At 51.7% G+C, this 21,469-nt stretch overlaps 7 protein-coding genes across 7 annotated transcripts; 5 read left to right on the top strand and 2 right to left on the bottom strand.

Annotated features, from left to right (window-relative positions):
* Positions 1–121: 121 nt before the first annotated feature.
* On the top strand, positions 122–3,010 carry BO82DRAFT_22481 (alpha,alpha-trehalase). Its single transcript, XM_025630780.1, has 5 exons — positions 122–407; positions 480–555; positions 624–745; positions 800–2,538; positions 2,614–3,010. The coding sequence occupies exons 1-5, from the start codon at positions 279–281 to the stop codon at positions 2,744–2,746; spliced, it is 2,199 nt and encodes a 732-aa protein (XP_025494328.1). The 5' UTR covers positions 122–278; the 3' UTR covers positions 2,747–3,010.
* Positions 3,011–3,858: 848 nt separating this feature from the next.
* BO82DRAFT_352097 (hexadecenal dehydrogenase) lies at positions 3,859–6,616 on the top strand. The gene is made up of 5 exons (XM_025634597.1): positions 3,859–4,171; positions 4,267–4,497; positions 4,579–5,378; positions 5,453–5,812; positions 6,228–6,616. Exons 1-5 carry the CDS (start codon positions 4,026–4,028, stop codon positions 6,275–6,277), a joined length of 1,587 nt encoding a protein of 528 aa, XP_025494327.1. The 5' UTR covers positions 3,859–4,025; the 3' UTR covers positions 6,278–6,616.
* Positions 6,617–6,948: 332 nt separating this feature from the next.
* On the bottom strand, positions 6,949–9,365 carry BO82DRAFT_22470 (putative AP-3 adaptor complex subunit mu). The gene is made up of 3 exons (XM_025630779.1): positions 9,265–9,365; positions 8,791–9,210; positions 6,949–8,700 (listed from the first exon to the last, which is right to left on the bottom strand). Exons 1-3 carry the CDS (start codon positions 9,306–9,308, stop codon positions 7,173–7,175), a joined length of 1,992 nt encoding a protein of 663 aa, XP_025494326.1. The 5' UTR covers positions 9,309–9,365; the 3' UTR covers positions 6,949–7,172.
* A 136-nt stretch (positions 9,366–9,501) lies between these two features.
* Positions 9,502–10,057, top strand: BO82DRAFT_352095 (uncharacterized protein). Its single transcript, XM_025634596.1, has 2 exons — positions 9,502–9,702; positions 9,769–10,057. Exons 1-2 carry the CDS (start codon positions 9,591–9,593, stop codon positions 9,948–9,950), a joined length of 294 nt encoding a protein of 97 aa, XP_025494325.1. The 5' UTR covers positions 9,502–9,590; the 3' UTR covers positions 9,951–10,057.
* BO82DRAFT_352094 (uncharacterized protein) lies at positions 10,018–11,452 on the bottom strand. The gene has a single exon (XM_025634595.1). It carries the CDS (start codon positions 11,173–11,175, stop codon positions 10,387–10,389), a length of 789 nt encoding a protein of 262 aa, XP_025494324.1. The 5' UTR covers positions 11,176–11,452; the 3' UTR covers positions 10,018–10,386.
* Positions 11,453–11,819: 367 nt separating this feature from the next.
* On the top strand, positions 11,820–15,982 carry BO82DRAFT_430224 (putative SNF2 family helicase/ATPase). Its single transcript, XM_025640604.1, has 5 exons — positions 11,820–12,150; positions 12,253–12,270; positions 12,334–12,477; positions 12,536–15,505; positions 15,563–15,982. Exons 1-5 carry the CDS (start codon positions 12,031–12,033, stop codon positions 15,674–15,676), a joined length of 3,366 nt encoding a protein of 1,121 aa, XP_025494323.1. The 5' UTR covers positions 11,820–12,030; the 3' UTR covers positions 15,677–15,982.
* Positions 15,983–16,471: 489 nt separating this feature from the next.
* On the top strand, positions 16,472–21,060 carry BO82DRAFT_277747 (putative chromatin remodeling complex subunit (Chd3); the record flags this gene model as incomplete). The annotated part of the gene is made up of 4 exons (XM_025631199.1): positions 16,472–16,543; positions 16,637–16,855; positions 16,917–20,488; positions 20,553–21,060. The coding sequence occupies 4 exons, from the start codon at positions 16,472–16,474 to the stop codon at positions 21,058–21,060; spliced, it is 4,371 nt and encodes a 1,456-aa protein (XP_025494322.1).
* Positions 21,061–21,469: the final 409 nt, after the last annotated feature.

Genomic DNA, 21,469 nt, shown 5'->3' with positions numbered 1-21,469 from the left:
GTACATCTACCCACCTTTGGTCCTGCTTCTACTTTCCACTTATAGGAATCATTCCTTGTGATCGTGATCCCAGCTGGTATCTTTCAATACGAACCGGCTGTCGTTCCCAGCGCCACGAACGAGCCTAGCGTTCTCAATTATTGGCATCCTTGTGCTACCCCCTTTAGCCGGCAAACCAACAGCAACCCCTGCTCCGATCCTCTTTTGCCCTAGTATCTTCTTTCGCCTCACCTGCCACCGAGCAACTTTTTCTCCCCTCCATCTTACACCCCCCTCCGATGATGAGCTCTTCAAGCGCCCAACACCGCCGGAACCAGTCGCTTGACCCATTTTCGGATCCTGACGTCTACTACGGAGGCGAAGATGGCAAAGCGCGCATCAGGGATCGCAAACGAGCCTTCTCATCGGTATGTACAACGGACTGAGTCAGATAAGCCCACCACAAGCGTGGCTGACCATTTCTCGATTTTCAACCACAGACTTTGAAGTCCTTCAACCGGGAAGACATTCAAGAGTTCCTGGGAGGCGGTTTCCCAGCGAGGAGAGCCAGTCACGGTACGTACGAAAATGAAGCATTTCTTGGCTGCACCAAGGTACCTTTGACTGACGCATATGGACCACAGATGAGACCCCGTCAAACGACCGCAAATTCCTTATCGATGTCGAGAAAACACTACACGATCTCCTGAAACGGGAAGACACGGATCAGAACATGCAGATCACCATCGAAGATGTCGGCCCAAAGGTAGGAGCGGATCTGTTGTGGGCTACATTCGAATGACAGCTGACATGGATGAAGGTCTTCTCCGTAGGAACAGCTGCATCATCGGGATACAACAGATTCGACTTGCGAGGCACATACATGCTATCCAATCTCCTCCAGGAACTCACAATCGCCAAGGACTACGGTCGGAAGACTATTGTTCTGGACGAGGCTCGTCTGAGCGAGAACCCAGTCTCCCGTCTTTCCCGCCTTATCAAAAACTCGTTCTGGACCGCCTTGACCCGGCGAATTGACGGCTCGAACATCGCTGAAGCGGGTAGGGACCCCAAGGATTGGACCGATGACCCTAGGCCTCGGATCTACATTCCTGTGGGGGCTCCCGAGCAGTATGAGTACTACAAGAAGATCGCAGAAGATTACCCTGAGCTTCGCCTGGATGTCCAGATGCTGGATGCCAACATCACACCCGACTACGTGAAGGACCTTAACAGCAAACCTGGAATGCTGGCCTTGGCGATGGACAAGACGATTGACGAGGCTACCCAGAAGACCGAATACACCGGAGTCCCGTTCGTAGTGCCGGGCGGAAGATTCAACGAACTGTACGGCTGGGACAGTTATATGATCTCGCTCGGTTTACTTGTCAGCGACCGAGTTGACTTGGCCAAGGCCATGGTGATCAACTTCTGTTTCTGTATCAAGCACTACGCCAAGATTCTGAATGCTAACCGCTCCTACTACTTGATGCGCTCTCAGCCACCATTCTTGACTGATATGGCACTGCGTGTGTACGAGCGGATCAAGCTGGAGCCTGATGCTATGGACTTCCTTCGAAATGCGACTCTCGCTGCCATCAAGGAGTACTACAGCGTCTGGACTGCGGAGCCACGGTTTGACCCGGTCTCTGGCCTTTCGAGGTATCGTCCTCAAGGCAGTGGTGTCCCTCCGGAAACGGAGCCGACTCACTTCTATCATATCCTTACTCCTTATGCTGAAAAGCACGGGATGTCCTTCGACGAGTTTGTCCAGGCCTACAACGAACGCAAAGTCCTGGAGCCCGAGCTTGACGAGTATTTCTTGCATGATCGAGCCGTGCGAGAGTCTGGACACGATACCAGCTACCGTCTGGAGAAGGTATGCGCTAACCTGGCCACGGTCGATCTTAACTCGCTCTTGTACAAGTATGAAGTGGACATTGCGCGGGTAATTCGCACCTACTTCAAAGATAAGCTGGAAATTCCTCCTGAGTTCCGGACTGAGGCTACTAAGGACATCGCCTTCGAGTCCTCGTCTGTGTGGGACCGTCGCGCCCGACGCAGAAAGATGCGCATGGACACCTATCTCTGGGACGAGGAGAAAGGCATGTACTTCGATTATGACACTGCCAAGCAAGAACGAACGAACTACGAGAGTGCCACCACCTACTGGGCGATGTGGGCCGGTCTCGCGACACCGCAACAAGCGTCTCAAATGGTCAAGGCTCTCCACCGATTCGAAGCGTATGGTGGTCTGGTGTCAGGAACCGAAGAGTCGCGGGGCGTTGTCGGTTTGGATCGTCCCAACCGGCAGTGGGACTACCCCTATGGCTGGGCGCCTCAGCAGATGCTTGCTTGGACCGGACTGATCCGGTACGGTTACCAAGACGAAGCCGAACGACTGACCTACAAGTGGCTGTACATGATCACCAAGGCCTTTGTGGATTTCAACGGGGTGGTGGTCGAGAAATACGATGTCACTCGACCCATTGACCCACATCGGGTGGATGCCGAGTACGGCAACCAAGGCGTGGATTTCAAGGGGGCTCCCCGTGAAGGGTAAGAATTCTCGAGTTGGATGACACGAAGCTATTTTATCCCCTTGCGCGCAGGCCACTAATTTATTTGCTTTAGATTTGGTTGGGTGAATGCCAGCTACGTTTACGGATTGGAGATCCTCAACGCCCATCAACGGCGTGCTCTTGGAGCCATCACCCCTTACGAGACGTACAACAAGGCTGTCAGCGTGCAAGATGAAATCTTGTAAGCGCTTTTGGCTGGCATGTCTTGAGTGATTTGTCTCTGCCTCGTTACGAGAGTTTGCAATTCGTTCTATATTCCCCGACGATTTTGGGGTCGAGCTTAGGAAACGTTCTTTCGTTCTGCGGTCTCGGCTTTTTGAAGACTTCTTTAGATGGACTTGAAAAGCGGTGGAGATAGAGTATAATGGGTCTGCTATATTTCCTAAATAGTGAATGTTTCTTCGGATGTTGTGCGGTTAGGACGCAGCAGAAGGGAGCTTGTTAAGATTTGGAGGAAGACCTTGAGGGTTTGCTTGGTGCTCATTTCTTGCTTGTTTGAACGTCGGAGTTGATAGCCAGTCGTACTGCATGCGACGATGAGTGATGAGTTGAATTCAAGCCAGCGTTTTTCTATTTAATGTCTGTGAGTGATGAAAGGAGGGAGTGATGAGTGGGCCATGGCTGTGGTTGTCAGGTCCGTGCAACAGAGCGTAGGCTTTCTGTGTTTTTTTTAACCTTCCGTTTTAAGTTCTGACTTTCGTATCAGTATCTCTTCATTTCCGGACGTGTCTTTTTATAACTTCTCTAACAGCCCATGCAGGAACAGGGCCGATGCGACCCGCCAATGGCCATTGCTGAAGCTGTGCAAAAAAAAAAAAAAAAAAATAAGGAGGGGATAAAGCGTGGTCTCGGTCAGTGTGCGAACCAAGCTAAACCTTAGCCTAAACATTAGTGTAGTTAGACTGTTAGACTGTTACTTTGTTCGACTTTGGCCGAAGCTAAGCAGTTGACAGAATCCACCGAGGTGTTCACTTTGTTCGCTTTGGCAGTGAACATGATTGATCATTGCAGACGGGCTGCCGACCAGCCGCGGTCCGTTCAGAAGCGGGGGAGGAGAGGAGCCTAGGGAAATGCCCCGAACCCGGCTTGGGTTTGGCCGCATGTGCTTCACCACTAACCCTTCCACTAACACCACCACTAAACCACTGCTTGCTGTTCTATGGATCAGTCCCGGACTCTCTTGTCGGCGCAATTCCTCCATCCGGTCTCTTCCTCTTCCATGGTCTGCCACACCATGACGATCATTCTACTACTCCTACTCGTAATTTAATCCCGGGATGATCGCCTGGCTTTGTCGCTCATTCCCCCCTACTTCTACATCTACTTCTACTTCTTTTTCTTGGTTCACCTCCGCTCTCTTTCTTGCTGGCTGGCTTTTTATACCCCTCCGTCCCCTCCCCTCCCCTCCCCTCCCCTCCTCTCCTGCCAACTTTTCCATAACTTAGCTATTCAACAATCGCAACAATGGGCGCAATAGAGATCCCTCCTTTCGAAAATACTCCGATCGAGGAGATTCAGTCCCGCGTCTCGACCGTGCGCAAGACTTTCAATGCACACAAGACCCGCGATGTGGAGTACCGGCTGGTCCAACTCCGCAAGCTATACTGGGCGTGAGTTTTTGTCCCTTCTTCTTCCCCGGTGCGGAAAAGCAGAAGAGACATGGACGAAGGAGGGCATAATGCTAATCTTTCCCCGTTGGCAACAGTGTGAAGGACCATCTCGAGGAAATGCGCGAGGCGCTCCGACGGGACCTCAACCGACCGGATTTCGAGACCGAGCTCGGCGACACCAACTGGGTCCTGAACGACATCGTTTTCGTGTGCCGCAATCTGCAGAAATGGGTCAAGGATGAGAAGGCGGAGAATATCGATATCACTTTCAAGTTCGTGAGCCCGAAGATCCGGAAGGATCCGTTGGGTTGTGTTTTGGTTATTGGGTATGTGACCTGCCTGCCGCTCACTATCTTGGTCTGCGGGCGGAATAGTTCGGGAATAAGCTAATTGTGGATGAATCATAGTCCATTTAATTACCCGTTCCAGTTGACTCTGGGTCCAGTGATTGGTGCTATCGCCGCCGGTTGTACTGTGGTGGTCAAGCCTAGTGAAAAGTCCTCCCACAGCGCATCGGTGATCCAGCGGATTATCGAGGCGGCGCTCGATCCGGAGGCGTACACGGTGGTGCAGGGAGGAGTCCCCGAGACTCAGGCGCTCCTGGCGGAGCGGTGGGATAAGATCTTCTTCACCGGTAGTGCGAATGTCGGCCGCATCATCTGCAAGGCAGCTGCGCCCCATATGACTCCCGTCGTGCTGGAGCTGGGCGGTCGCAACCCTGCGATCATCTCTAAGAACGCTGATCCCAAGCTGGTCGCGCGTCGCATGCTGTGGGGAAAAGTCACGAATGCCGGACAAATCTGTACGTCGCAGAACTATATGCTCGTGGAGAGACCCATCCTGCCGGCGGTGGTGGATGAGTTCAAGAAGGCCTACGGCGAGTTCTTCCCGCAGGGAGCCAAGACCTCCCCCGACCTCAGTCGCATCATTGATGATGCTTCGTTCCAGCGAATCAAGAGGATGATCGATAACACTAAGGGCAAGATCCTTCTGGGAGGAACGATGGATGAGAAGGAGCGCTTCATCGAGCCAACACTCATTCAGATCGATTCGGTCGATGACTCCCTGGTCGCCGAGGAGAGTTTTGGTCCCTTGTTGACCATTCTCCCCGTCGACAGCATCGATGAGGCGATCGAGATCGCCAACGGCGTGCAGTCCACGCCTTTGGCTCTCTACCCATTCGGCACCAAGGCCGAAGCCGAGAAGAGTATGTGACCTTTTCCCTTTCCCTTTCTCTCCTGGGAATACCCAGTCACGCAAACTAACCTCTCTTTCGTATAGTTCTCTCCAAGACCCGCTCCGGAGGTGTCTCCATCAACGACGCCGCTCTGCACATCCCCACTCTCGAATTCGGCGGTGTGGGCGAGAGTGGCAGCGGCTCCTACCGTGGCAAGGCCAGTTTCGACGTCTTCGTGCACCGCCGCACCATCACCACCAGCCCGGGCTGGATCGAATCTGCGCTGGCCATCCGCTACCCACCCTTCGGCAAGAAGCAGGAATACTTCATCAAGGCTGGTAGCCTGACGCCGGATTTCGATCGCGACGGACAAAAGCTGCGACTTGGCTGGCTCCGCTACCTCTTCACTCTCGGCGGTGGATCCGTCAAGTCCGGGGTTACTCGTGCCACCATTGTTGCTGCGGGTGAGTGATATCTTCGGCTTTTTTTTTTTTTTTTTTTTTTTTATTGCTTCGCACTTATCAGTGTTATCATTTTGGATTTGTTACCCCATGCGCTATCTCGGTCGCACGCAGTCATCTTACTGTCCGAATCTCCATCGGCAGAATAAGGGCCGACTCGTACACTCCCAAGTTTGCGTCGGAATCGAACCAATGCTTTCGGCCTGCGTACATTGACCTGACGTGTTCGATCCCAACTTTCGCTCTGGTGGTTTTTCCGTCTGTGATGGCATGCCCTTTTTGCCCGGGGTCACATGATCTCATATCCTGTGCTCTGACATCTATTGTTTAATCTTTAATCCTCGACCCACAACTCTGGACATTCCAAAACCAAAGAAAATGAAACAAACGATATATACTTACCATATTCTATCTCCAGTGGCATACCTCGCACTCCAGCTCCTCGACCGCCGAGGTTCCAAGCTATGAATCAATTTCCTCCCCGGTGATTGTCAAAGTTACAGTCCAATGTTTATCTACTGATCTTTTCTTGGTATGGTTTTGGTGTCTTATCGGGGTGGATTCTTTTCTGATATTCGAAATTTCTTTGGATTTTCTGATCTGGCGCCGTTTTTCTTTTTGCTTTGGTTTGTGCTTTAGGGTGTGGTCCTATGTTTATGATTATGTATACTATAATTTGTAACCCGACGGAATGAGGGGTTGTGTTCTTTGCTGGAAAGGGGATTATATTCCATTTAGTGGTGGGAGTAGCTAGCAGGCTAGCTAGCCGGTGCGACAAATTTGAAGCATGATCATGATTACTATCAGCTAACCGGACTCCATTGTCTTGTTCAGAACTCAGCATCCACTCGGTAGAAGGTCTTCTTGTTCCATACGCATCTGCTTGGTCGGAGAAAATGGCCCGGTGTTTTTGCATCCGGTGGATTCATATATCTATTTATCATCATTGCATGTCACGTCACATCTCCACCCCGTGTCAAGATAGTTAGTGGTAGTAGTAGTAGTAGTGGGCGTCATCAAGGATAAAGCAAACCCATAGCGTTCCACAAACAATACCTAGGTTTTTTGAAGCAAATGGTCTATGAGCCAGAAATCTGAAAAGAAATGGCGGGAAAAGACTTGAGAAAATGTGAACAAGGGGTAAGCAAAACAAGAAGAAATCGTGGTGTGGGAATAGATAGGCGACCCGACCATATACAGTGAAGTGGTGGTGACAGGGTAGCTAGGTTGTTCCAATGTAGGCAAGGTTATGTTTCGAGATGTTCGGAGGGTGGAAGTGCGCAAAATGTGTGATATGCATCCCACAGGGGAGGAAGCGGGATGATCTGCCGGGTGTTCCTCGGATCCCGGGGCCTGGGGTCCGCTAACACCGTCTCTCCACGCCCTTTTGACTCACGCAGAGGTACTTCACCCCCTTGTATGGTTTGACGCCTTCGCCGAGGCCGCGGCTTTTCCGCGGGTCGATGTTGAGACTGTCGACTTTGAGGCCGGAGGGGAGCCAGCCGCGCACGGAGAAGGAGACGGAGGCGGAGGTGGGCATGAGGATGGCGTTGAGCTGGGTCTTGGTCTTGCGGGGGGCGGTGTGGAATATGTTGGCTGCCTGGCGGCCTTTGGGGGGTTTGGGGGAGGAGTTGGAGCGGAGCTTTTCTGGACGGGCGTTGTGGGATTCGGGTCTGGGTTCGGGTTCAGTACCCGTTTCTGGGGGAGCATGTTGTGTTTCGCCTTCAGCTTCAGGGAGGAGTGTTGATGATAGTGAGGGAGCCGGAGGAGCTGGAGTTGACGGCTGGGAGGGATCGGAGGGAGGGTAGGGTTGGGGCTGTTCGGCGTCCAGGAGGTTGTTGGGGTCGGCGGCAGGAGAAGCTGATGCTTCGGCCTCTGCTGCAGCCGCCGCGGCTGCGCGAGAGGATTTCTTGACAACCTTCTTCTTCTTCTTTTTCTTGGTCTTCCGTTTTGTGGTGCCCGTTTCCGGGTCCTGGTATGCCGTGGTTGGGTCATAGTAGCCCTGGAGAAGGTTGGCGTCTGCATCTTCCAACTCGTCTTCGGCATCGTCCTCATCGTAATGACCAACCACGCTACACCGCAAAGTCGCGGTGCCGGAGACAGTACCGGCGTCTTTGGTTGGGATTCGCCATTCGAGCACCTCGCTCCCCGGAGAGTACAAGGCCTCTCCGCGGCTGGCTTGCATCTCTGTGATATTCCGGACCGACTTGGGGATGGGGACCGTAACAACGACCTCTTCCAAGGCAGGTGCCGCGGAGTTCCCGCCTCCTCCCAGGAACGAGGGGGTCGATGACCCTGACCCACTGCGCCCGACTCCGGGCCGGTTGGCGGATGTGTAGCCCGGAAAGTTGGTGTTGAGGATTAGCCGCACTTCGAACTCCGCGCCTGTTGGGCCGAGAGACTTGCGAACATCCACGATAGCCGGCAGGAAAAGCTTCTCCATGTGGTTGGGAGGTTGGTCAAGGTTGGGGTCAAGCGGTAGGAGATCTACCTCATACCCGGCGAGGATGAATCGACCGTCCGGTGGAACAAAACTGAGCTCCCCCGGCCGTTCCCGCCATCGCGCTAATCTCACACAGGGGTGGAAAACAGGAAGCTCCAGCTTCCGCCCCAAGTCTTTCTGGCCGCCGGGCGCCGTTAAGGAGAGAAGGAGATCTGGGACACCAGAGACCTTCGCAGTAAAGGCGATGGTGCCGGAGGCCAAAGCAGATAGCAGACGACCGGACGGGGCGATAGTGACCGACAAAGACTCGATTATGTCAACATATATCTCGTTCGAGGTATGACGAACACTAGATTTCCGCCAAGGTATCGCGGGACCTTGTGCTGCAGCGGCAGACGACAAAGATTGCTTCAATGCGTTGGGCTGGCCCAGGATTGGCGTGGATGAACTATTTTGACGGGTCCACAATGGTTAGTATAATTGACTAAGAGCTCCGTATTCCAAGTTGCGGGGTCATCGACAAGGTATGATCACTCACCCAGCCAACCCAACCCCGCCTAGGAGTTTCCCCATCCATCCTGGCATTTCAACCACCTCCTGCAACATGTTGGGCTCGGTGTTGCACACGATGCCGCCATCGCACATCTCGTAAAGTAGCTGTGCGACCACATCGTAATTGGCCTGTAGCTTTGTTGAGAGCAATGGCGCCCCAACAAACTCCTCGAGGACATCGACGACTCGATGTAGAAACTCCAGCACCAGCAGCGCTTCCAAGTCAACCTCGGAGACTGCGATGAAGGTGAGATTCGACTGGACGATGGAGAAGACGGTCACCGGTGGAGTCGCACCGGGCAGGTACAGCACTGAGGGGCGAGGGGCCGCATGAGCGAGAAAGAGAGAGCGAATTACTGGTGCGGAGGGCGGACGGGAGCGGTAGACCTGTTCGACGATCGGATTGCTGAGGGACAGAACGTCAGTAGCTGGAGAGGTACGGAGGGGTAGGGAGACAGACGTCTGCTCATCGTAAATATAAAGCGCATCGACTTGGCCGCTCATGATGGCGACCTAACTCGACGGGGCTGGGGATCGGGGGGAGGGGGGAGTGGGTGGTCATGGTCCGCCCGGGCGTGATGGTCGGGGAAGGGAAATGAGGCCATCCGCCTCCAAATCGCCCGCGTTCTGCCGCTCACCTCCGCCTGGGCCATCGGATGAATCCGATTGATTTCCAGTCTCGGAGATTTCCATGCTCGATTGATTGAATTGTATGAAGTGATTTATTGTCCTCCATTCATAGATACTCACCCTATACTACCCTTCCCTCTTCTGTCATCGCCCAGCATGCCTTCCTCCTCCTCGAATGAAATTGAGCGCTGGGATGTTCAGCCCAAGGATGCGAAGCGCATGCTCGCCGAAGAATCCTACGATGACTGTCTATCTTGCCGCATTACAGGTTGGTTTTCTCTCCTTCTGCTCCAACTCGCTTAAAGCTCCGGTGGTTAAGCCTCAAGGAACACAGGATCTGCCGCATTCATCGGACTCGGTGTCTACAGCTACTGGACGGGCATGAGCAACCTCAGGAAGCAAGAAAATACAATTATGCAAAGCGCCACCAAGTACAAGATGGGATCTCGACGTCTCGGCATTGCGACTATCTCCGCAACCCTGGTTGGCATGGGCGTTTGGAGGGCTTTCAACTAATACCCAGGTTATCATTTTGTGATTTTTATTCCACTCAGGGCGTTATGTATATTAGCTCAAATGATTGCAACTACTCTATGATTGATAAGAGTCACTGGTGAATGAGTGCATGAAATGTTTATACGTTTAGCATTGACACGAGCTGCCTCGTCGGGTATCGCCAAAACCTGTTAACCTCTATAGATTCGATGATTATGAATCAAAAAGAAAGAGAAATGAAAGGTGTTTGAAGGTGGATGTGAAGAAAGGAAACACAGTGGAGGATAGGATGAGCGTGAAAACGGAAAGAAAGATAAAATGACCGTGGCCTGAAGACCGCATGCAATACTCCCACAAATGCACCAGGGTAAACAAAAAACAAAAGTATCAATGTACTAACAACCGCTGCGTAACCATAGGAATATGAACTTCGTCTGATCGTCGATACAATATTCTTTCAGGTGAAGCGGCCTCGCTTGCCGCCGCCGAACAAGTCTCGATTCCCGAGGCCGGACAGGTCGAAGAAATCCGGCACTGCGAGCTTGCGTTTCGAGCCAAGTCCGACGGAGGACTCGCGAGTGGATGATCGAGGGTTGGGTCGTGAGAAGTTGTTGTGACGGGTTTGCTGCCGGCCATTTCGAGGCAGTACTGAAACGCTGACGGGCGCGCCGTCTTGAGACAAGGGTGTCGAACTATCCGAGGCTTGCATATCCATATCTTGCTCTGGTGGGAAGGCTGGTCCGGCGGTGAAAGTAAAGATCGTAGGTCTGTCGAAGGTGCTAGGTTCGGACGACGGCGGGGAGGACGGTGGTGATGAAGCCTGGGGTGGCGGGGCGCTCGGCTCGTCGATTGATGGAGATGCTGACTTGGATGCCTGTCGTGTCGATTCAGATTCGGGCTGTGCCTTGCGAGTTGCAGTAGAAGTTGTGCCTCTGGTTTGTTTCTCAACCTCGTCGTCGTCGCTATGGGCACCGATGCCATCACTCCGTTCCGTGGCCCACTGGCGAACCTTCCACCCCTCTCCATCACCCAACCCGAGGTTTTCCCGATCTAAAAAGTGCAATAGGTCCTCAATGGCTTCTTGATAGCCTGCCTGCTTGGCTTGAGCTTGTTCGTAAACGGCATTCTTGTAGAGGTTGGTGACTGAGAGGGCAGCCGCCTTGAACGATTGAAGAAGCTGCTCAGGGGGCTGCGGTCGGGGTGTCGATTTCGGCAATGAAGTGTTCAAAGATCTCATTGAGTCCATAATGAAGTGGACTGCAGCGGAAGAAATAGCGTCGCAAGAAACTTGAGACAAAGTCTTAAGAGACGGCTACGTCGTCACAACCGCCACTAGGAGGGGTGACTTGAACCGTGCGTTGGCTGCCAACAGGGAGCGGGCAATTACTCCGAAGGGTCAGGAAGCGCGGTCAATATCGAGATATTCCAGAGATATGTTCACAAAGGTGACAGTACAAGTAAGGACGATGTAAATAAAGGGGGAAAGAAAGGGAGTGGGAGAGTGAAGTAGACACACGATGTTGACTCAAGGATGATTCGATCGGGAGAATGTTGGCGCAGCTGATCCTTCTTTGCTTCTGACCGGGTAACGTGACCCACAGCGGGGAAACTTGTTTTCCGCTCTGCTCTTCTGGGCAAGTGCCTTGTCCTACGGTGCGGTGCCAGCGTGCCCTGCAGTACGGAGTACGGTCGGGGTGAACTCCTCCTCCCGAGTCCCGAATTTCCCCCTCTTTCCTCCCCTGCTGACTCATTACTTACTCACCCTAAGCTTGCGCGTCTCCCCGGCCAATCAGCGCGTGAAGGGGCCGCGCTTCGCCGGCGAATTTCCATTTGCCATCCCGGCGCGACTGCGAGGCGGTACTTCTTTCGTCCTTTCATCATCCTCCGTCACTACAATTGTTTCTCACCCTACCTTTGTCCTCAATCTCACAGACAAATTGCGGGACCAGGCTTGTCCTCAATCGGCTCAAACTCAGAGGAGTGGCAATTCTCTCTCATCAGTCTTTCTCACTCGCTCCATATTTGTCCAATTGCATACTATCAGATCGCGTTTCTCCCGATATAGTTGAACTTGCCTGCGCAAGGTGCGCTTTGGAAAGTCATGGCTCCTTCGCACATTCCGACCTCCGACCCGCCTTCTCAGGCAGATACCCCAATGACAGATGCAACTGCAGAGCCCATCACGTCGGTGCCAGTTGATAGGCCAGACGCGCAAATGACGGTAAGTGCGCGCATTCATGCCATGAGCAATACCTGCACAACCATGTCATATATCTTATAAGGAAGCTTTTGCTAACCATCAGAGCGTTTTCTAAACTTTCAGGACACTCCCGACTACACGGTATTAACGCTCCGATGTTGAACACTGCTATCACGCATAGATAGGCTAATGGGCGCGCAATAGGATACTGATACGAACCCCAACACCACGGCGAGCAGTGTTGCAGGCGATGCACCGCCTTTGGATGGGCGAAGACGACGATCCGAAGCTTTTCACATGAGAAAAAGTATCCTGGGTAAAAAGCACGGTCGCTTAGACGAGTCAATGGTAGGTCGATATGCCATATATGAATGTACTAGCAGCCACTCACTGTGTGTTACTCTAGGAAGATGATTCTATCCGTCGTTTTCGCTACCTCCTCGGCCTCACTGATCTATTCCGTCATTTCATTGAAACAAATCCGAATCCGCGAATTAAAGAGATCATGGCTGAGATCGACCGGCAAAATGAAGAGGAGGAAGCAAAAGCTAAAAAAAAGGGATCAGCTCGCTCAGGTGGTGCGAGCGCCGACAGACGTCGCAGAACAGAACAAGAGGAAGATGCTGAGCTTCTCAAAGACGAAAGGAGCGGCGGCGAAACAGGCACCGTTTTCCGGGAATCCCCGCCCTTCATCAAGGGAGAGATGCGCGACTATCAGATTGCCGGCCTGAACTGGCTTGTTTCCCTCCATGAAAATGGTATCTCTGGTATTCTGGCGGATGAGATGGGTTTGGGCAAAACGTTGCAGACCATCTCTTTCCTTGGCTACCTCCGACATGTCTGCGGAATCACAGGACCACACCTTGTCGCAGTCCCGAAATCAACACTTGACAATTGGAGGCGAGAGTTTGGAAAGTGGACTCCTGAGGTGAACGTCCTGGTATTGCAGGGTGACAAGGAAGAGCGGCACCGCTTGATCAACGAGCGCCTTCTGGACGAGAACTTCGATGTTTGTATCACCAGTTACGAAATGGTCCTTCGCGAGAAGAGTCACTTGAAGAAGTTTGCTTGGGAGTACATCATCATCGATGAGGCTCATCGTATCAAGAACGAAGAGTCTTCGCTGGCACAAATCATTCGTGTCTTCCATTCTAGGAATCGACTGTTGATTACTGGTACTCCTCTGCAGAACAACCTGCATGAACTTTGGGCACTCTTGAACTTCTTGCTACCGGATGTCTTTGGTGATTCGGAGGCTTTCGATCAGTGGTTCTCCAGTCAAGATGCTGACCAGGACACTGTGGTGCAACAACTCCACCGCGTTTTGCGGCCTTTCCTGCTGCGCCGTGTCAAGAACGACGTGGAGAAGAGCCTGCTTCCTAAGAAGGAAATCAACCTATACGTACCCATGTCAGAGATGCAGATTAAATGGTACCAGAAAATCTTGGAGAAGGACATCGACGCAGTAAATGGTGCTGCAGGCAAGCGCGAATCGAAGACTCGTTTGCTGAACATTGTCATGCAATTGCGCAAGTGTTGCAATCACCCATACCTTTTCGAAGGCGCCGAGCCAGGTCCTCCGTACACAACCGATGAACATCTTGTGGACAATGCGGGAAAGATGGTTATCCTTGATAAGGTTCTGGCGCGCATGAAGAAGCAGGGCAGTCGCGTGCTCATTTTCTCCCAGATGAGTCGTGTTCTCGACATTCTGGAAGATTACTGCGTCTTCCGAGAGTACAAGTATTGCCGCATTGACGGTACGACCGCTCATGAGGATCGAATCGCCGCCATTGATGAGTACAACAAGCCTGACTCGGAGAAATTCATTTTTCTTCTCACAACAAGAGCAGGCGGATTGGGGATCAACCTGACTACCGCCGACATTGTTGTTCTTTATGATAGTGATTGGAATCCCCAGGCGGATCTACAAGCCATGGATCGTGCTCACCGGATTGGTCAGACCAAGCAGGTTGTTGTATTCCGATTTATTACAGAAAACGCTATTGAGGAAAAGGTTTTAGAACGTGCGGCGCAGAAATTGCGGTTGGACCAGCTCGTTATCCAACAAGGGCGTGCCCAGCAGCAAACCAAGAATGCTGCATCGAAAGACGAGCTCCTTGGCATGATTCAGCATGGAGCTGCCAACGTCTTCACCCAAAAGGGCGCAACGGGGTCTTTGTCTACGGAGAACAAATTGTCTGACGATGACATCGATGCTATCCTGCGCAAGGGCGAAGAGAGAACCGCGGAGTTAAACAAGAAGTACGAAAAGCTTGGAATCGATGACCTTCAGAAGTTTAGTTCGGAGAGTGCGTACGAGTGGAATGGTCAAGACTTCGCCGATCGCAAGAAGGACATTGGAATTAACTGGATCAACCCAGCCAAGCGCGAGCGAAAGGAGCAGTTCTACTCTATCGACAAGTACTATCGTCAGGCTTTGGCCACCGGCGGCAGAACAGCTGATCCTAAACCGAAGGTTCCGCGAGCCCCCAAGCAAATCGCCGTCCATGATTGGCAATTCTTCCCCCCTGGGCTTCAAGAACTTCAAGAGAAGGAAACTGCGTACTTCCACAAAGAGATCGGCTACAAGGTTCCTCTATCGGACGGTCCTGATGAAGAGCTCAGTGAGCGTGAAGCCGAGCGTGATCTGGAGCAACAAGAGATAGACAATGCTGTGCCGTTGACGGAAGAGGAGCAGGCACAAAAGGCAAAGATGTCCGAAGAGGGCTTCTCTACCTGGAACCGCCGTGATTTCCAGCAGTTTGTCAATGGCTCGGCCAAATTCGGTCGCACTGATTATGCCGGCATTGCTACCGAGGTGGATAGCAAGGAGCCGGATGAAATTGAGGAGTACGCTCAAGTGTTCTGGGAACGTTACACCGAGATCCAAGACTATCCTAAGTATCTTCGCGTCATTGATCAAGGCGAGGAAAAGCTGCGCAAGATGAACCATCAGCGCAAGATGCTGCGCAAGAAGATGGAGATGTACCGCGTGCCTCTTCAACAGCTCAAAATCAACTACACGGTGTCGACTACTAATAAGAAAGTCTATACGGAAGAAGAAGATCGATTCTTGTTGGTCATGCTAGACAAGTATGGGGTCGATGGCGAGGGTCTTTATGAGAAAATACGTGACGAGATTCGCGAGTCTCCCCTCTTCCGCTTCGACTGGTTCTTTCTCAGCCGGACACCTGTCGAAATCGGGCGTCGGTGCACCACACTATTGAATACTGTCGCTAAGGAATTTGAGACCACCGAAGACGGAAAGGCGAATGGGGAAGGTGGCAAAGGTCGCGGGCGTGACCGGGAGGAAGAGGAGGTTGAGAATGAAGAAGAGGCCCCTGCAAAGAAGAAAACCAAGGGTGGTGCAGTTGTAAGTCATAACATCTCATTGAGACTTCCGCATAGTTCTCACTGACACCTTTCGCAGAACAAGCAGGTGAAGGCAGTCAAGGGTGGCAGCAAAGCAAACTCCGCCTCCACGTCGCGAGCTGCTAGTGTCTCGTCCAACGCAGCCTCGAAATCGAAGAGCCGGAAGAAGTGATGTCTCTTACCTTGTGCGGTCTCGGTTTCAAAGGACTAAGATTTTATGACTTTTCTGTAGACTGTTTGGGAAGTCTTGACAGAGGATGGGACTTGTTGGTGCATCATGTTTCATATATGCTGGGTTGGGCGTTGGCAAATAGATGCCACTTGTGGTCTATAATGTTACCTTTTCATCTTCCCACCTCGAGTTTCGGTGGCATAGAGATCAAGGCGGGTCAGAGTGGATTTTTCAAGTTCATACCGGCTTCTTCCTTTATTTATCGTTCACTTAAACCTGATCATCATCCAAAATGAGCAGCAGTAGAGCACAGCTGAGGAGAGAGATATAGTTAACGTCTACCGCAGAAAGCAATCTAACCTGTTTCGCCGTTTTCCACCGCCCGCGACTTCTAGGTTACCGTAACCAAGTCCCTGATAAGATAGGCGCATTATCTTTATTCCTTTCTAAATCGCGTCGATAGAACGCGTCCGCATGATTTAATTAATATCACCGTCTCGGAAACACAATGCTGGTATACATTTTCTCGACCATGAAGCGGCACATTTCCCTTCCTTCCTTTGTGCACAACAGCCAACCGTCTTGACTCGCTTTCTAGAGCCTTCAGCCTCAGTGTTACCTTGACCGGTGTCAAATCATCCTCAATTTTTGATTTCAACGAATAACTCAACCTCTCTTCGTCCGACTATACAGGCTCACATAGGACTTCCATTGCCATCGCCAGCTGATGCTTCAATCCTGAAGTATCGTTCCCTGAATGGAACAAAAATTCATAACGAAAGACCGGACCAGCACATGTCGGACAACTCTGATAGCGAAGGCGGCCTTGTTGAGGAGCTTCTTGCCAGGTTCAAGAGCAGCTCTGCTGTTCGCACTTCGGAAGCGCCCCAAGATGGAAGGGCCTTGAAAGAGTCTGGAGTGCCAGAAATTGAGGCATCTGAGGATGATTTCCCATCTCAGCAAGATTCACCAGAACGCGATTTAATCCAAGAAAGCCCATCCGAGCCTCGGCTACCGCGGCCTGTCGTTGAGGTTCCAGTTGCCCCCAGCAGTGTTATCGAGGACTGCGAATACCTTCCTGGACACTTTGAGGCTCTCTACATTATCAGCGAGGAGGTTTCTGAGACAGAGGGCGGGCTTCTGTATCGGGTTAGGCTGAAAAGCGACGAGGTTCTAAAGGTATGTTGCACTTGCAACCTTTTTGCCCCTATATTGTGTGACTAACCGTCCTATCATCCAGGCTTCATCCGAGCAGCTTGAAACTCTCAAGAATGGACGACAAGCCCTAACGAATTTCTTCCAATATGGTCCCAATGTATCAGCCTCATCTCAATCCCCCGACACATCGGAAGAAGACTCGGACTTGTCCGACGCAAGAAAGCGGACCAGGAGAAGCACCCAGCGGTCTACCCGGGCTAGGAACACTGGATTCACAGCTTTCTTCGGAGACTTGAGTAGCGATGACGAGATAGGCCATCCACGACGAGGAGGCTATTCTTCCAGTGAAGATATTATCGCATCATCTGGTACAACAACAAGAAGGCGTCGCATGTTACGAGCTCGAAAGAGCAAGTCGCGCTCAGAGATCCTGCTATCTGATGAAGAAGGCAGTCGCCGGAGTACCCCAGCAGGCACGCGTCAGTCGACAAGGACTCGAAAGGCCTTGCGGAAGAACCTGCGCGAACGGAATGAGGACGAAATCTCCGAGAATGAGGGCACACCGAAACATCATGAAAAGTACTTCGGTGCCAAAGAGAGGTTCCAGAAGATGCCGGAAAATGATCCTTTCCGAGAAAGACACCGCGGCGCTTGCAAGAGTTGTCATGTTATCGGAGACGATCATGTGAAAGGACCTCTCGTATTCTGCCAGGGATGTACCAGCAGTTTCCACCATTCATGCCTGGGTCCTCGGGCTGCCCGAGACCATCTGGTCACTAAAGTCACCGAAGACTTGTTTGTCCTTCAATGCCGGAACTGCCTGGGAGTTGCTCATTCGAAAGACCCAATTGTACCTCATCAGGGTCATTGTGCTATCTGCAATCGCGAAGGGAACATGTCAAGGCCACTGCGGGATCGTCTAACGCCGAAGCAGGAACAACAGTCTCGGCAGCAGAACGGTGGGAAGGATCCTATAACTTTCGTCGATATGTCGCGGGTCAATAATGTGGCTAATCTACTATTCCGTTGCACTACTTGTCATCGAGCCTTCCACTTCGAGCATCTATCTGACGTCGCTCATCTTACGTGGCATTGCCAGGACTGTGCTTCAGTCCCGGGAGAAGTCGGTGCTGTAGTTGCCTGGCGACCAGTCGACCCAAAGGCGAAAACCGCAAAAGAAGCGGAGCGGGAGTATCTTATCAAATGGAAAAATCAATCCTACGGCCACGCGACCTGGATGCCTGGAAGCTGGGTATGGGGCTTTGTTAACCATATCATGCGTCGGGCCTTTCTCAAGAAGAAGCTCGCACCGCAAAGGACTATTGAAGAAGCTGTTCCAGATGATTATTTACGGATCGATATCATCTTCGACGTTCGCTATTCTAGCTCATCGCCGCCTGGGGAAAGCAAGCGGCGGTCGTACGAAGCAGACCTGGAGCGGATTGACAATGTGTCTCAGGTATATGTCAAATTCAAAGGCCTTCCGTATGAGGAGGTAGTCTGGGATACACCTCCTGATCGGAATGATGTGGAGAGATGGGAGGACTTCAAAACTGCTTTTGCGGACTGGGTCAAACGGGAATACGTCCGTCAGCCGAACCAAGAAACCTTGAGAAGACATCTCGCTAAGAAGAAAAAGAAGAACTTCCAGACTGATCTGGTCAAAGACCATCAGCCCACCATTATGACGGGTGGAGAGATGATGGACTACCAACACGATGGTGTCAATTGGCTCTACTACATGTGGTTCAAACAGCAAAACGCCATTCTTGCCGATGAGATGGGTCTTGGAAAGACGATTCAAGTCATTGGCTTCATGGCTACCCTGATTCAGTACCACAGATGCTGGCCTTTCCTGGTGGTGGTGCCTAATTCCACCTGTCCCAACTGGCGCAAGGAAATCAAGTCATGGGTTCCTTCAATGCGGGTTGTGACATACTACGGGTCTGCATTTTCTCGCAATCTTGCCAAAGAATATGAGATGTATGCTGATGACGATCCTACTCTCCGATGCCACGTCGTCGTGACTTCGTATGAAACGATGGTTGATGATGCATCCCGCAGATTCCTGGCAAAGATTCCCTGGGCCGGGTTGATTGTTGACGAAGGCCAACGGCTCAAGAACGACAAGAGCCAGCTTTATGAAGCACTGTCGCGAATCAGATTCCCGTTCAAGTTGCTTTTGACGGGCACTCCGCTCCAAAATAACATCCGAGAACTATTCAACTTACTTCAGTTTTGCGACCCGTCAAAGAAGGCCTTTGACCTCGAACAAGAGTACGGCACGCTTTCACAGGAGAATATTACAAAGCTGCACGCAATGCTACGGCCTTTCTTCCTGCGACGGACAAAAGCGCAAGTGCTCACATTTCTTCCTCCAGTTGCCCAGATCATTGTTCCGGTCTCGATGTCTGTGGTACAGAAGAAACTATACAAATCTATCCTTGCCAAAAACCCTCAATTGATCAAGGCTATATTTCAGCGCAATGGGGCCAAGGCTTTGAAACAGGCCGAAAGACATAACCTGAACAATATTCTCATGCAATTGCGCAAATGTCTGTGTCATCCATTCGTCTATAGCAGAGCCATCGAGGAAAGAACTGCTGATAGGATGAAATCCCATCGGCACTTGGTGGATGCAGCTGGTAAACTTCAATTGTTAGAATTGATGCTCCCAAAACTCAAGGATCGTGGCCATAGGGTCCTCATTTTCAGTCAGTTTCTCGAAAACCTCGACATAATCGAGGATTTCCTCGACGGAATGGGTTTACCACATCTTCGCCTCGATGGTAGAATGAATTCGCTCGAGAAGCAGAAGACTATCGACGATTACAACGCGCAAGATTCGCCCTACTTCGCCTTTCTTCTCTCGACTCGGTCTGGTGGAGTCGGGATCAACCTGGCTACTGCAGATACTGTGATCATTATGGACCCGGACTTCAACCCCCATCAAGACATCCAGGCGTTGTCACGTGCTCATCGGATAGGGCAAACGAACAAGGTTCTTGTCTTTCAGCTTATGACCCGGAGCAGTGCCGAAGAGAAAATTATGCAAATAGGCAAGAAGAAGATGGTCCTAGACCATGTTCTTATTGACCGCATGGTGGCGGAGGAAGATGACGGGCAAGATCTTGAGTCTGTCCTCCGTCATGGGGCTCAGGCCTTGTTTGATGACGATGACTCTGGCGATGTACGATATGACTCTGAGTCTGTCGAAAAGCTCCTTAATCGCAGTCAAGCCGAACAAGCCAAGGCGCCGGTTGAAGGTGACCCGGAGTCTCAATTCAGCTTTGCTCGGGTGTGGGCAAACGATAACCAGAATCTGGAGGATCGCCTCCAGGAGATGACTGAGCAGACTGAGCAGGCGGTACCCAATGCTGACATCTGGGTCAACATTCTGCGCGAGCGAGAACAAGCTGCAGCTGAGGAAGCCAGGCGAAAAGCAGAGACATTTGGTCGTGGAAAGAGGAAGCGTACCAATGTTAATTATGGCAAAACTGCCAGGGAATCGTCCCCCGTCGATGATCATATAATGCGGCTGGCAGACAGCGACGGGGAGTACCAGGCAGAAGACGCCGTTGACTCCGATTCCGACTTGGCCCCTGAGCTAGACCGTGAGGAACTGGCGATCATCCCCAAAAGGACTAAAGGTAAGTGCTCGGTGCTATTAGGGTTATTCAAATTCGCTAATGCAAGCTACAGTTCGGGAATTCGAAAGAATTGCTCCCATCAGCTTGCTGTTGGCCATGGATGGCAGTGCGGAACCTGACCAAACTCAGCAGCCAACTTGTATTGCATGCAAGCAGGCTCATCCTATTGGTTCTTGTCGCTTGAGGTTGGCTGGTGTTGAGCATTGTCCTCTATGTGGTCTTGCCCACTACGGTTATTCGCGCACATGCCCGCACCTGAAGTCTGATGCACAAGTCGCCAGGATGCTGGACGCTATAAAGCATAGTACTGAAGACAAGGAGCTCGTTCTCCTAGCAAAAAAGTATTTGACTGGTATTCGTGGCAACCTTGCACATCGCAAGAGAAAGGAGGCCAGTAAGGCTGCAGCAGGCGGTGCGACTCTTCCTGCCCCCACCCCTGTTGCAACCAGCTTCCCCGTTGTCGACCTTACTACTGAACATCGCATGCAGCCAGCTGGTCCAGCATTGATGAATCCTGTACAGTCTCTCCCCTCCTCTACTCAGATACCTCAACACCATCCTACAAACGGGGTGTAGAGTGTACTTGAAGCAGCACGTGACGGTGGTGGTTTTGTTATTTTGTTCTCTTTCCTTGGAGATTGATTCAGCGTTACTTGGCTCAAGGATCTCGGAGTTCGTGATATCATAGCATTGGCAGGAGTTGCATTAAAAAAAACTATGTAATTACATTTTGTTTAGACAAGCAATGGACCTGAGGCAGATAAACTGGGTCACATGTTCGTGATCTTGGCCTTCCTTCCTGGTTGGCTCCGGGGGTTCAAACCAGAACATCCCGCCGACTGCATCTCGTTTGGGGATATCGATTTCAGAAACTCGAAGTAGACTTCATCTCGTTTGCAGCCCTCCCCTTCGTTCCGCGCATCGCGCATTGCGTATTCGCAGAGACTCTTCGCAAGACTGTTTGTGGATAATGCTGACTCATTCG

This window comes from Aspergillus uvarum, assembly GCF_003184745.1.
Source record: "Aspergillus uvarum CBS 121591 unplaced genomic scaffold BO82scaffold_12, whole genome shotgun sequence".
NCBI classification, from domain to species: Eukaryota; Fungi; Ascomycota; class Eurotiomycetes; order Eurotiales; family Aspergillaceae; genus Aspergillus; species Aspergillus uvarum.
This window is presented reverse-complemented; position numbering and strand designations above follow the sequence as displayed.